This window comes from Pituophis catenifer, unplaced genomic scaffold, assembly GCF_029215685.1.
Source record: "Pituophis catenifer annectens isolate HBS135680 unplaced genomic scaffold, rPitCat1.0.hap2 SCAF_1, whole genome shotgun sequence".
In the NCBI taxonomy this organism is placed as follows: domain Eukaryota; kingdom Metazoa; phylum Chordata; class Lepidosauria; order Squamata; family Colubridae; genus Pituophis; species Pituophis catenifer.
Window position 1 is genome coordinate 72616645 of NW_027256881.1, and position 15780 is coordinate 72632424.

At 34.6% G+C, this 15780-nt stretch overlaps 1 protein-coding gene across 1 annotated transcript in view; it reads left to right on the forward strand.

The window, feature by feature from the left end:
- WDR27 (WD repeat domain 27) overlaps positions 1-15780 on the forward strand; it is a 68690-nt gene that overhangs the window by 40450 nt on the left and 12460 nt on the right. The window contains exons 22-24 of the mRNA XM_070931418.1: positions 2523-2620; positions 10449-10551; positions 15167-15265. Coding sequence (XP_070787519.1) covers positions 2523-2620; positions 10449-10551; positions 15167-15265 — 300 coding nt within the window. The remainder of the gene's footprint in view (positions 1-2522; positions 2621-10448; positions 10552-15166; positions 15266-15780) is intronic.

Sequence of the window (15780 nt, forward strand, 5' to 3'; positions counted from 1 at the left end):
GTTAAGCTCATTAGTCAGGCTGCAGACAGCCATCCGTCTTGAATGTCTTTTTTGTTGTAGCATTGAAACAGTTCCTTAAAATGACTTTAGCATAGTTTTTTTTATGTTGTTTTATGAGACTGGTCTGTTACAACACTTAACTGTACTAAACTCTACAAGTATCATTTGTTATATGTTGGCCCTTTCCTCTGTTTTATTTCCCAATGTCAGCAAAATGACTTCAAGTTAGTTAAGCGGAGCTCACTTTGAAATTTGTGGACATATATCTCCATGGGGAATGAAATTGGTCTTATTTTCACAAAAAATGGAAGATTACAATCCTAAATTAACCTTTTCAACATATATTCAACCCAGGGGTGGATTCTACTTACCTTTACTACTGGTTCGCAACGGGATCGCGCTCCCTGAAGGGTATTGTAATCTTCTGAAGAAGATCATGATATGGGATTGAATAACTAGTTCCTCTGGCAGAATAGTACCAGAATAATGCCAATGGATTCCTGTTTAATAAAAATAAGAAATATCCTTTACTTACATTCAATTTACATTTGAAATGCTACTTTTGTAAATCTCTGGTCTAGAGAGATAGTGTTCATGATGCCAGAACTTTCAGAAAGAATCACCACTTAGATTCCTGTGCCTGGCTCTTTGACTAATAAAGTTAATGAGGTATCCTATTGTCTACTGGACTACACACTGACCTTTGAATCAGAGCTTTGGATGAGATACAATGACATTTTTAATACAATCCAGCAAGCCTAAACAGGATTATAAATCCACTGTTCCATTTCTTAGCCTCGCATTAGCCACAAGGTACTCTGTGTAAAGTTCCGTAATAAATATAGTTATAAAACTATGTTTCTTGGATGCTTTTTGATCATCCCCAGACCTCAAAAATGTTCCAGTTTCTTTTGAATGCAAGGGATTATTGTCAATTTATCTCAGAGCTCTGCTGTAATTATATTGTTTAAAGCACGTTTAACCTTAATCTCATTTTAACAAGGGATTGGCAAACTTTGTAGATGCCATGTGCCCTTATATAATCTCACATGATGACCCAGAAACCTGAACATTTTTTTTTAAAAAAGGGAAACTCGGTTCTTAGGAAATCATTAAATCTTACCTTCCATGATTTCATGCAAACGAGGAAAGCCCTGAGATGTCAAACAAATGTCAAAATCTGTTGACAAATTTGGCTTTCTTGTACAAGAATTTGTGAGATTTCATAGAATTATGGAAATGTCGTAAAATTGGGTGTGGTCACCTGTTAATCTGCTTAATGACCATCCCAGCTTATAAACGTAATTGCAAGTTCAATTATGGTTGTAAGTCCATTAAATTAAAGTAATTTAATTTGTCTTTCTGCCTTTCTTTCAACATAGTACCATCAGCATTCCCCGTTTTGGACTTATTTTAAATGATAAAAAAAAAATGAAATGTTATAAATAAGCAAATAATAACCTGGTCTTTTGGGTCTTTCAATGGTTGTTTAATGCTTCAAATATTTATATGATTCCTTTTAATCAGAAAAGGATTAGAAAAGCAATTAATTCCTAATAAAGATTTATCTTAATGAAAAAAGATTGCAAAACAGTTTGAAATATACTTAGAAAAAAGTTGATTTTCATTCAACTGCAAAGTAAAATTGTCTCCAAAGAAGAGACATAGATGCCTATAAATGAATTTTCTATAATTCCAGAACCATAGTTGACTCATGTTGCTGATGAAAACCTGTTTCAATTCTCAAAAATGGCTGCCAAAAGGCAAATTCAAAAAAACTTAAAGCCTTAAGATGGTGATTGATCTAGGACAGGGGTCTGCAACCTTAAACACTTAAAGAGCCATTTGGACCCGTTTCCCACAGAAAAGAAACACCGGGAGCCACAAAAACCCTTCCCATGCCTGACTATTTCTTGAGCAGCCACAAAACTAGCATATGTAGTTGAATAAAAGGTTCTGTTTTCTTCTGAAACTTTTCTTTTCTTGGATTTATCCATGGTTGGCCTACCGGGGGTTGAAAAGCTCAATAAATTGCATGCCGGCGGGTGTTGCACATTGGCAGTTGCGACGCATATTTTGAATGACAGGAGCCACAGCAGAGGGGTGAAAAAGCCACATGTGGCTCCAGAGCCACAGGTTGCTGACCTCTGATCTAGGAAAAGAAGCTGTTTTATAAAGTGATTTCCTTTGGCTCCAAAATAGTTTTTTTACTAGAGTTGCACTTTGAATAAAATCAAGAGGAATTCATATGATTTATAAATCGTTTATAAATCGTGCATTTTAAACCGTAGTAACAAGATAAGCATCAATGAGCAGAAACAGAGTACCGTGAAAGTTACATTTAACAATTCTCTGAATTGCTGTATGACATTTGCATTAAGAAAAATCTGAACCTTTGTCAGTGTTGTTTTTTATTATTTTATTTATTATTACATGTTCTTGTGTAGAGTTCCAACAGTGGAAATGTTTTCTAAACTATACCTGCTACTATAATTTTAAACTGATGTTTGTTTTTCTTGCAGGGATCATCTTTTAGCTGTCAACCACATGAAGCTTACAATCTCTTTTTAACAGCAGCCATTGGTGATGGCATCAAACTTTGGGATTTGAGAACACTGAGGTAACAGTCAGTCATTTTGCTGTTTGCCATGTTTCTTTTATTACACTTTACAAGTGCTTTTTAATATATATTTTTTTTGCAAGAGTTCACACTTTGAAGTTTGCAAAGTCATGGAACTTAAGCACAATTTGATGAAGTTTGGTTAGTCCATCTTGGAAACAGCTGCTTAGATCGCCTCAAAAATAAGGCAACATATACATATTTCTGAATAAATAAGTGTTTGCCTGCTTAATTTATCCCCAGGCATAAATTATCTTATGATTTCTGTTAGATATCATATAATTTAGGGAGTACAAAATTGCAAGAATGATTGTGGGGTCATATAAAAGTCAGAATGTTTACTCTGTGGCATTTTGTCTTCCTCAAATGCAGTTGTGCTTTGGAGACACAGCGTCCTGAATGTTTCACACAAACAACCAATAAAGATTTTGTAGTTATTTAGGAACATGATGAAAAATAGACAGTCTGCATTTGTCCTTGCATGAGATTAAACTGGGAAAAAACATGCAGAATATTGCATAGGTTTCTTAGTTTAAACACATTCTCACCAATAAAATCTAAATATTGCTGTATTAAAACATAACTTAGTCATGTGATGAACTGCCAATGACTGGAAAAAAACTGTTATAAAAGCTTGCAGAAAGACAAATATAAAAGAAGAAATTTCATAAGGAGGAATGATTGGGGAGCATGGGTATGTGCCACATAAGTCAGACAAATATAAGTACAGGGAAAAACTGATGTATCCCAATTGGCAAAATTCCATGACTATCTGATGAGGTAAATTGTAATCTACAAAAACATATGTGTAATGCATTTCTTCCTCTGAGACACCACAGGATTTTTGTTGATTATAACTGAATATGCAAGTTTATATTATTTATGATATAACTACTTATAAATTGATTCTTGACTCTAGTTTTTGTTGTTATGAATGAAATGACATTATGTTACCCCCCCTCACAAATTTAAGTGACATATTTTTTAAAAAAATTGCAATGAACTTAACAAACTGGAATGCACTTTTTTTATCCTTAAAAAGTGTTCAATTGTCTGAACTGAAAAACATTTCAATATAAGGTTACAAACTACAGAAGCAGTACAGGAAAGTACACATGGGAGATCTTTGTAAATCATTAAATGTCCAAGTCAAATGTTTTGGAAAAAAATTAGTCTGGAAGAAGTTGGAGACAACTCTTAAAAAAAAAACCCAACAGAATCTTACCTTTTAAATAGGAATTAGCACATTTTTTGAAACAATAATGGCTTATTACTCCTAGCAAATGTCTAAATATAGTAAAATGAAATATGTGGGATAAAAGGTTAACTGTATTATATCCTTATGTTTTTTCTATCAGTTGGTTTAACTACTATTCATGAATAGTAAAAAGTTAATTTTTTTAACAGGTTACTTACTTGCTATCTCTTTTTAAAATATTAATTTAAGATTTGAGGGGGTATGGTAAAATAGTTAAAATACTATCTGTGTAATTTATATTGTAATTCTAAATTATATAGTATAATATGCTATACTGTTGGTTACTTCTAGAGTATTTTATTTCCCCCTCCTTTTTCTCCCTTCTATTTATATTTCCTCTAGTTTATATTGTCTCTGTCAGTACTGTTGACTGGTTTAATTTAACATCATGGTAGTGTGCTATGATCTCAGTGGCAGTTGACTTTGTGGGGCTAATACCATAGATGGTCTTGTCCATTTTGGCTCCTAATACTAAGGCTAGTAAAACAAATTAGTGGAAATTTTAAAATCTGACTTCCAAATTATGTAAGCGTTCTTTATATAAAAAATAGTGTTCACTAGCACTTTGGTTCAAATGTTCTAGTAATGAAGCTGTAGAAGTGTTTCAAAATATTCTATCAGAGGCAACAGCCATTGCTTGGGTGTAAATTTAGGAAGCTTTTATATAGAAAGAGAAATAATAATAATAATAATAATAATAATAATAATAATAATAATAATAATAATAATAATAATAATAATAATAATAATAATAATGTGACGACATGGGGTTGAGGGGTACCCCGGACCGTGAACCAGCTCATGAGTAAACACACTGAGACTGAAAATGATTCTGACAGAGGCGTCTTGTGTAAAAATATAATTTACTTTAAAACATTTAAAAAGCACTATGTCTTTAAGAAAACACATTAAAAACAAAGTCTTATCTGGGTATGTGAAGCAAGGCTATCTCCCTAGATCCCTCTCCACAATACCGAAACACTTCACAAAAGAATAAAGCTAGCATGAAGGTAAGCAGCTTCGGCGTCGATACATCATCAAGGCCATCATGGTGGGAGCAGCACGAGCTTCACAGCTGAAAGTCACCTGAAATAAAATCAGTTCAAAAGCAAACATTGCTTGAAGCTTGTGGGAGGAAGAAGATCCAGCAACAGCAGTCCCGATGATAGCTTGCGTGCTACAAAACAGCAAAAGGCAAGCATCCATGGGAGTCTCTCTCTAATGTCTGGAGTCCTTATCTGCATTCTTCTCCCATCTGCGGCGTTGCACCAAGCTTCCTGCAGGAGCTGTGCATTTAGGCCTAGAAGACTAGGCCCGAGTAGCAAGCAAAAGGTCCTTGCTTATATAGGGAGTTAACCTGCAATTAACTAGGGCGGGGAAGGCTTGCAGGTAATTGCCAACAGCAGATGGCTTGATTAAAACCATACTGTTTGTGAGTAGGCAGATAGCCACAGCAATCCTGGAAACACTCGTGACAAATAATAATAATAATAATAATAATAATAATAATAATAATAATAATAATAATAATAATAATAATAATAACAACTTTATTTCTATACCGCCCTTCTCCCGAAGGACTCAGGGTGGTGTACAGCCTATTTAAAAACAGAATAGACATCAATTTAAAATAATTTAAAAATATTAAATAAATTTGGCTTAATGTAAAACCCCAAAAATTTAAAACATCCAATTTAAAATTATGTTGCTAACCCAGCCTGGCGGAACAACAGGGTCTTGAGTGCACAGCGAAACACCCGGAAATAAGAATGTAGAAATGGTTGGATCATGCCAAAATCCAAACTACACATTTTTTGGCTTACCAAATTCTCCCAGAAATGAGACGCTTGCACATTGAAGTAGTTCTCTCTTTTTCTCATCCATGGTAGTCAGGTGTATGGTCCCTTGGATCTTCATGCCTAGTTTCGTATCTGCACTAAAAGCACAGTTGTCTCACAAATTACTAGAATTATATGAAGAAGATAACAGTCTTTAATACCAATCACTTTTAAGTTATGATGGTAATGAAAAAATAACTTTATAACCAATACTCACATTTATCACTTTCGCAGGTCTATAATCATAAACACGGTCTCAATTTCAGTTAGTCACCATTTTGGTTGCTAAATAAAAAATACCTATACAGCAGAGGTGGGTTTCAGCAAGTTCTGACCAGTTCTGGAGAACCGGTAGCGGAAATTTTGAGTAGTTCAGAGAACCAGTAGTAAAAATTCTGACTGGCCCAACCCCCATCTATTATCTGCCTTCCAAGTCCCAGCTGATCAGGAGGAAATGGGGATTTTGCAGTAACCTTCCCCTGGATTGGGGAGGGAATGGAGATTTTACAGTATCCTTCCCCTGCCATGCCCACCATGCCACACCCACAAAGCCACACCCACAGAACCAGTAGTAAAAAAATTTGAAACCCACCACTGCTATACAGTACAAGCTTATGGACTGAGCAAAGTAGTGAGACACCAGTTCTTGGAGTGAGGATTCAGAAGGTTATGATGGGAGAAACATAGGCAGGATGATACATAGATGCTTCAAGCTGCGCTGGATGGGGTAATTTTATCTGTGAAAACTCAGAGCCTGTGGGTCCTTTTGGATTCGCTTATGAACCTGGATATCTAGGTTTTTGGGGTGTTCAGAAATGCGTTGGCACAGTTAAGGATGGCGATTAATTCTGTGCATTCCTGGAGATGTCAGATTTGGCCATGATGACACATGCTATTGCAAAATGCCCTTTGAACTACCATAACATAGTCTGAGAAAAGTACTCAGAAACAGAAAAGAGCTAGTCCAAAATGCTGCAGCCAGACTGATGTCTAGAACTGATTAAAAGGAATATGCAATTCCATTCTTAATACCCTTCCACTGCTGGCAGTCTGTTCCTGGAGCCATATCAAAATGTTGGTTATGATCTATAGTTATATATAACTTGGACCCAATTTATTTGAAAGATCCTATTCTCCCTTATGAGCCAATTCATACTTTTAAAATTGTAAAAGAAGTCATTCTCTCTGTGTTGCCACAGTTAGGGGTACCTTCTGCTGCTACTGGAATTACTTCTGTGTTTACATTTTACAAATGTACTCTTTCTCTAATGAGCCACAGGGAGGACAATTCTTTGATGGAATGTTGGAATAAAAATGCAATAAACAAGTAATAATAAATTTTTCAGAAGCATAATTTTTGTAAAGAAAAATCAGGCAAGTCATTAAAGAAATTATTAGTGAAATAAAGTTTGTCATCTATTTCTAAACTTATTTTGGAGCAATTTGTAATGTAAAGAGCATAGAAATATTGACAAGCTGGTTTGCTTTAGACTCCCCAGATATTATTTTGGGCATTTTCTGCCCATATCCTGCTCATAGACTGCATGTGAAGCATATTAACTACGTGCCAGTTATCCTAGTCTTTCTTATAGCACCTAAAAGTTATGTGACAAGGATTTAATTGCATAGAATACTACCAGTACCCTGATTTCTTTGAAACATTTGTAAGTATTTCTGCTTTCAGCAGTACATGGCATTTGAATTATTGATTGCTTCTACGTTAAGTCAGAAGGGAGGAAAAGATACAGTACATGTCCTTCATGATCTATGAACATCTTGATCCATGAATGTTTATCCACAGAGATATATGAGTCTGGATTTCATAATTGTATATTATGAGAACTATTAGCTTGAATTTCATAATTGTGTATTATATTATGCTTCCACTGTAAAAAGTTGATTGATGTGTAAAGGTTTTTAATTGTTTTCCAACCAAATTTTAAAAGCAGCTTAGATAAACTATTTCTTCACAAATAAGATCTACAAGCCTTGGGACTTTATGCCTTTGGAACATACGAAATGGGTTTATATTTCCATAAACCAGGAGCCACCATCCTCATATATAAAGAGTTAACAAATTAGCTGTTACTACAATGTAACAAATTCTCATCTATTAATCAAAGAGACAATATGTGAGTGAGGTTTTGCTTAGAGTTCCATCTCAGACAAAAAAGAAAGAAGATATTGTACTCAGTTATGGAATGCCTAACTGTTTAGTAGTAGGAACATTTATTTCCTTTATTTTATCCGGATGATTTGTTGAATATGTTCTGTAGCATATAATAACCACTGTGAATTAGATACCCAGCGGAAAGCCTCTTACAAATTTCTTTTGAGATAAACAATTTTTTATTGAAATAGATGGGGGCATTGTTTTTCTTGGTTAATCTCAAAAAACTAAGCAGGATGGAAAGTGATTAGCTGTTGGTTGGGGAGCCACTGGAAAATCCCAGGACTATAGGGTAGACCGGAAAGCCTTGGAAAAAGATTGTGGCAAATGGCTTCCATATTATTGCCAGAAGGACTAGTCAAACTGGTCTCAAGAATGTTTCCTATATTAAATTACTGTTATTAAAGACCGTTTTCTAAGTTATTTAGTCATATTATGCTATTGTGTCAGGTTTCAACCAAGAACAACAATCCAGCCAAAGTTCAGTTGTTTATTTGCTTAGGCCATATAGACAGAATCTTGCCAGACAAAACCTATACTCCCCTAACCTATGAACATACCCTGGGAGATTCTAGGGAATAGCTATGCTCAATCTCTTTCTCCCTCCATGAGCCATCTCCAAACTCTCTTGTTTCTTGTCTCGCCCCCTCCACTCTTCCGTGGAATGTGTTCCCTCCTTCTTGGGAAACTGCTGCATTACTGAAATCCATCACACCACCTCCCCCTTCATAGATACATTCCATTGCATAGTGGCTATTAATTAAAGTTTCTTAAATTTATGTCTTAAAGATGTCATATAGAACAGTGTTAAAAAATTTCTGAACCTGTATAAGAAACTAAAAATGATATTGGAAAATAAACTGATGCAGGTATTCAATGAAAGATAACAAATCCTTACAACTCATTCATCAAATTTGGGAAAGGAAAATCATAATCTTCATGTCAATTGTCTGTTTTTAGCTAAATTAGGAACAGTGCCCTTATTCCAATTTACATTTCTTGAATGCACTCATGTACATATATGACTAAGCATACACATATTCTCTCATGCATCACTATCCTTATGTGTACTAAAAATAAATTTTAAAAAATATACAAGGCTAAATAAATCAACACCACAAAATATTTGGAAACATAAGCTGATTAAACATAAGCTGTATTGAATTTCTTTTCCTAACCACAACAGATGTAATTCTCAGAGAACAGAAAATTGAACTTATAGAAATAGTGGAATAGTCCTAATAGTCCTAATAACGTAAAAAAGTCAATTCTGCATCTAACACTGTAAGTCCTAATTAAATCTCAGGCAGATACTATTTCCTTGAGATACCTAACATAAATGCAACTTTTTCTGCTTATATATGTCTTCCAATAGTTATATACTTTATATATTTATTATATTATAGTTTTATAGTTTATAATATATATATAGTTGCATTTTATAGTTTATATATTTATTATATTATAGTTTTATAGTTTAATACACACACACACACACACACACACACTGTATATATAAACTATAAAATAATAAATATATAAACTATAAAACTATTGGAAGACATATATAACAGAAAAAGTTGCATTCATGTTAAGAATCTCAGGGAAATAGTATATATATATATATACCTGCTGGCTGCCAGAAGAAAAAAGCCCAGAATTGAGTGGATGTGACTCCACTGAGCTAGGGCTGTAGAAAGAAAAATCTTGGTTACGTAGGAGAAACCTGGCTAAAAGAAAAACACACATAAAACCTACGAAAGAAAAAAGTAAGAAAACAGATATTGTACCTTTATAGGGAGGATACATGAGATGTGGGTGTGGCTTACTGATGATGGCTAACGAGCCAGAAATAGATTTATATAAGTCTCTCACTAGGCAGCATAGGGCAGCATAGGGCCTGCTGGCTGCCAGAAGAAAAAAGCCCAGAATCGAGTGGATGTGACTTCACTGAGCTAGGGCTGTAGAAAGAAAAATCTTGGTTACATAGGAGAAACCTGACTAAAAGAAATACACACACACACACACACACACACACACACACACACACACACATATATATATATATATTGCACGTGACGTGCATGTGCTTCCGAACCAATAAGGAAAGTAAGTAGATTTCACCCCTGATATATATATATATATATATATATATATATATATATATATATATATATATATATATATATATATATATATAGTTATATATATAGTTATATAGTTATATGTACATAATACCTTCATAAAATTCAATAATATTTTAATTTAAAAAATCTATTTAAATAAGAGATTTTAAGTATTTTGTAATACACAAAATACTTACATTCTCTTATTTTTTTAAGCAACCGGAGCATGTTACAGTATATCGTATTCAATTCATTCATTCATTCATTCATTCATTCATTCATTCATTCATTCAATTTATTGGCTGCCCATCTTACCTGTTGGATGTTGATTGTAAGGCAGAGATAAATAGAACATGCACTTCATTGAAAAGAATGAGTAAATTTAGAAGCAATTATTTTAAAATTCATAGTACTTAAATTTATTGAATTTCTGCAGGTGCGAGCGTCGTTTTGAAGGTCATATTAGCCGCTGTCATCCATGTGGAATTAGTGTTTCTCCTTGTGGCCAGTTCATCGCTTGTGGATCTGAAGATAAATGTGTATGTATAGTACTTTACTTCTGACCTTATGTGATATTCTAAGAGTTAACAACTTTCATTTAACCACCAATACAATCTGGTGTACAGACATCTTTCCAGGAGTTTATTTATTAGATTTTTTATCCCACCTGTATATTTTTTTATAAATAGCTCAAAGTGGGAAACATACCTAATACTCCTTCTTCTTTCTAGTTTCCCCATAACAATTCTATGAGATACGTTGGACTGAGAAAGAATCACTGGCCCAAAATTACCTAGCTGGCTTTTGTGCCTATAATCAGCTTATTCACAATAGTACAGATAGTCCTCAATTTAGGACCACAATTGAGCCCAAAATTTATGTTGCTAAGTGAGAAATTTGTTAAGTGAGTTTTGCCCCATTTTATGACTTTTCTTGCCACATTTGTTAAGTGAATCATTGTAATTGTTAAAGTAGTAACACGGTTGTTAAGTGAATCTGGTTTCCTCATTGACTTTGCTTGTCAGAAGGTTGCAAAAGAGGATCACATGACCCCAGAACTGTCTGCAACCGTCATAAATGTGAGTCAGTTGCCAAGCATCTGAATGTAAATCATATGACAATGGGGATGCTGCAAAGGTCATAAGTGTGAAAAATGGTCATAAGTCACTTTTTTCAGTGCAGTTGTAACTTTGAAAGGTCACTAAAAGAATTTTTGTAACTTGAGCACTACCTGTATGGGCACTGCTTATACAAAGTTCTCCATAAATTGAAATTCCAAATTTGTGGAATAGCAACACATTGATGACTCTAAACCTTAAACTTCCTTCCAAGAACAATAGTAATACTATTGAATAAATAAGTAACTAATTGCATACAAAAGAATGCCTTAAAACTGTCTACATCTCCAATATAAAAATGGTAATAAATTAGCCTTTTATAATCATCCACTAGTTTTTGCAGTTTTAAATAGTATAAAATACACTTCACATTTCTTAAAACCTGAAGACATGTATTTTACAGAGTAGACCAGTGATGGCTAACCTTTTCCGGACTGAGTGCCCAAAGCGCGTATGTGCGAATGCATGCACACGTGCCCAAATCCCCAAAATGCAATGCGCACACGCCCCAGTGCATGCACGCACAGCCCCCTGCATGCCTCTGCGCATGCGCATGCGGCCTCCCAGCATGCGCCGCACCCCACAGCATGCGCCCCACTCCAGTGCATGTGCGGCAGAGACCTGACGACCAGCTGGCTGGCGGGAGGCGCGCATGCATGCGCGGCGGAGCTGAACTGGGGCGACGGCTCACATGCCCACAGAGAGGGCGCTGTGTGCCACCTGTGGGACGCTGCCATAGGTTTGCCATCATGGGAGTGGACTATTCCAATTCTTTATTCTATATTTGTTATGTATAATTGAAATTGATTTTTGTAATGTTCAAATATTCATGATAGTAAATTGCTGATCGATGTTTATCAAACTTTCTTCAATACACAAGTGTTTCCCAGGTTCTGGAAGCCATGAAGGCCCCTGTAGACAGTAAGAAAGATAATCTTGACAGAAATATATAAAACTGTTGCTAATAAAGGAGAATATTTGAAATGAGTGTACATTGAGGATGTTACCTTGTATGGATAATGAAAAGTCTGCAAGAAAACAACCAAGCTCAGAGAGCACCAAAACCCCCTCAAGAACTGTTGACAGAAGAGGCTGCACTATTTAAGATAATATTTGGCAGCTGCTCAAGCAGACACCTTTTTGATTCACTGGAATATAAAGAGGAGGGGGGGCAAGATTCTGTTATTAAAGCCAGTCCCAGTCAAAATAATCCTAGTCTTCCCATGGAATTGATTTCTTGGTCTCGTCTACCCATATAATGTAACTAATAAGTATTTTAACTTATTGCCATTCATTTGTCTCATCAAAGTTATTTTCCTTTTGTTGTGCTTTAAAGGTTTTAAAGATACCATTATATATATTACCTGACAGTGAGCACTAAACCATCATGGCAAAATCTGCCCAAAAAGATTTTCCCAGCCATTTTTAAATGGGGATTACTCTGCAGCCTCACTTTGTTATGAGAGTTGGACTCAGATTTTAAGATTCTTCCCAATGGAATGAATTGTTTTATTTGTATTGTAGTTATTTCATAACAAATTAAAATTACAGAGTAGTAAAATAAAAAAACAACGAATAGGGCAATAAATAAAATAACAGCAGATATACCAAGTTAAATAAAACAAAAATGGCAGCAAGTACAATATGTACTTTCTTATGGTCCTAGTTATAGGTGCCAGTATGAACCAATTTATCTCACTATTTGGTACAGACCAGACAAAACTAGTAAAAGCCTTTTCTGTTTTTTTTCCTTTGATTTATGATAACAGAAACAGGACATTAGCAACATTCTTATGTATCTTCTTTTTAAGAAGACAAGGTTTTTCTGCGGTTGAATAGTTTACATAGTTTGAGGATCCCTTTCCTAAAACAAGGCTACATATTTTCAGTTAAAATATTTACTAATGTTTAAACATAGAATGTTATAGAAGTAACACAGGAGACTTACATATAAATAGGGTAAATAGATTGTGCTGATATATTTTTGAAACATGATAGGAATTATTGAAAATAATATGGAAATACTTGAGTAGAAAAATGGCTGTTCCAAAAAAAAGATACACCCAATACTTTTTTTTTTTTTGCATATTTTTAAATGATACCTTATTGAAATGAATACATAATGGAGATATATAATAGAAATGTACATGTAGTATGAAGCAAGAATAAAATCATAGGATTGGGAGAGATCTTGGAGGTCTCCTAAACCAATGTCTTGCCTGTGCAAGAATACTCATAGCATGCCACAAAATGACTGTCCAATCCTTTCTTGAAAGATGCCAATGATGGACCGTCCATGACTTCAGGAGGCAGGATGTTCAAGTTCTCATTGCCCTTTTTATATTTGTGGTGACCAAAACTGGTCACAATTATTTATTTATTTAGTGTATGTCACCAAGTCACAGTATTTCAAGTGCAGTCTGGCCAGGATGAAAAAATAGTACTAGCACTCCCTGTGATCTTGACCTTTCTCGGTGAAGACTGCATTGACTCTTTTGGCAATTGCAACATATTGCTAGCTCATGTTTAAATCTGTGGTCTTTAAGATACTTCTCACAAGTACAATGGCTAAGTCAGGTATCACCTAACTAGATGAGTGCATGTCTCAAAGGTGTTTTTTCAAAAGACAACTGGACTTTTTTGTTTCTTTGAAGACATTTCGCTTCTCATCCAAGAAGCTTCTTCAGTTCTGAGTGAATACTAGGGAATGGAAGGATTTATATTCGTTGCAGTTATCTAGTCATTAGCACTCTTTGTGAGAGTTGTTGAGGCCATTTGGAGGTTTATCTGTGCCCTCAGAGTCACATGAATAGTGCGGATGGATGTGGAAACTTCTTCGAACTGCTGAAAGGACTGTGTTGTGATCATGTACATTGGAGAAACAAAACAACCACTTCACAAACACATGGCACAACATAGAAGAATAAACCAATAAGGGCAAGATTCAGAACTCTCTCAGCATTTGAAAGACAAAGGTCACGCTTTTGAAAACAGCAAAGTCCACATTCTGGACAGAGAGGACCCTCTGGTTTGAAAGAGGGCTCAAAGAGGTCATCTACATTAAGATTGAACAGCCCTCTCTCAATAGAGGGGGAGAGATATGACAGCACTTATCTCCTGTTTACCACTCAGTTCTTTCAGCAGTTCCAAGAAGGTTCCACACCCATTTGCACCATTTAGGTGACCCTGAGGGCACAGATAAGTCCAAAATATACACTTGTCTAGCAGCTAACATACAGACAGCTTTTCATTTGCCAATTGTTCATATAATATGGATGCAAACAAAGAGTTTATTTTCACATTTAGTCAAAAATATTTTATAGATAAGTAGATAATTTCAGTTATTTAGAAGTATTTTGATATTATTTGATATAAGTATTTGGAATCCTTAAGACGGAAATGGCAAAAAAGAAGAAATACTTGACAGTGCATATAATAACAGCAGCAAGAATCGCTTTCGCTCAACAATGGAAAGAGAAAAATATACCAACTAAGGGACAAGTAATCAGCAAAATAATGGAATGTGCCGAGATGAATAAATTAACATTAGAAATTAATGACAGAGAAGACTCGGATTATTACAGCGTATGGGATAAGTGGTACGGGTGGTTAGAGAAGAGGAAATTGAAATAAAAAGGAAAGAGACCAGAGCAAGTACAAGAAATAGAAAAATGAAATAGTAAGAGAAGATGTACTGTGGATGGTAGGAAATATAATAAGGCAAGGAAAGGTTACATGGGTAAGCAAAAGACATAACTTATGTATTTACTAATTTATTGTTAAAGATTATCATATATACATGCACTAAAAATGATATGTGAACACAATTTTTTTTTGTTTGTTTTTTACCATGTAACTGGTTTGCAAAGATTACCTACTTATGTATAATATGTACAATTTGTATTTATTTCTTTTTCCATACTATGTAACCGGATGGATAAAATTGTATTATTATAATTTCTTACAATAAAACATTTAAAAAAAAAAAAAGAAGTATTTTGATATTATTTGTAACATTATTTGTGTTCTTTTTCAGGCTTATATATATGAGAAGCATTCCAGCACCTATTCTTATAAACTGACAGGACACACTGAATCTGTAATCAATGTGGCTTTTAATCCATCATCTCCCCAGGTATTTTTAACTTTTTCCTTTTCCTTACAGATTTTAATTTCTGAATGTTTCTTAATCAAATATTGCATTGCCTTCATTTCTCAGCATTTATTTTTAAATTTCCCATTATAATTCCATTAAGGATCAATTATTTTTGCTGTTATGGTTAGGTCAAGTTGGCAGTATAACACTTGGTATCTGAAAAAAATGCATATAATTTCTGATTATCTGGAGGAGCAGGGCATGATCATTGTGACTTCGGGCTTTTTTTAAAATTTAGAATTGAAAAAAATCCAGACTACTTAAAGTCTATATAGCAGAGCTGTCAAACTTGGGTTGTTATGGCAGTGTCACGTGATATATTGTGATTTTTTTTTTCCCCTTTGCTAAACCAGGCTTGGTCACTGTGTGATGCATCTGGCCCGTGGGTCGCAAGTTTGACATCCCTGGTCTATAGTGATTAGTGACTTGGAGATAGGTGTCCATTGGTTGTAGGGAAAAGTTGTAAGGTTGTGCTTACAATTAAGATTTTTATT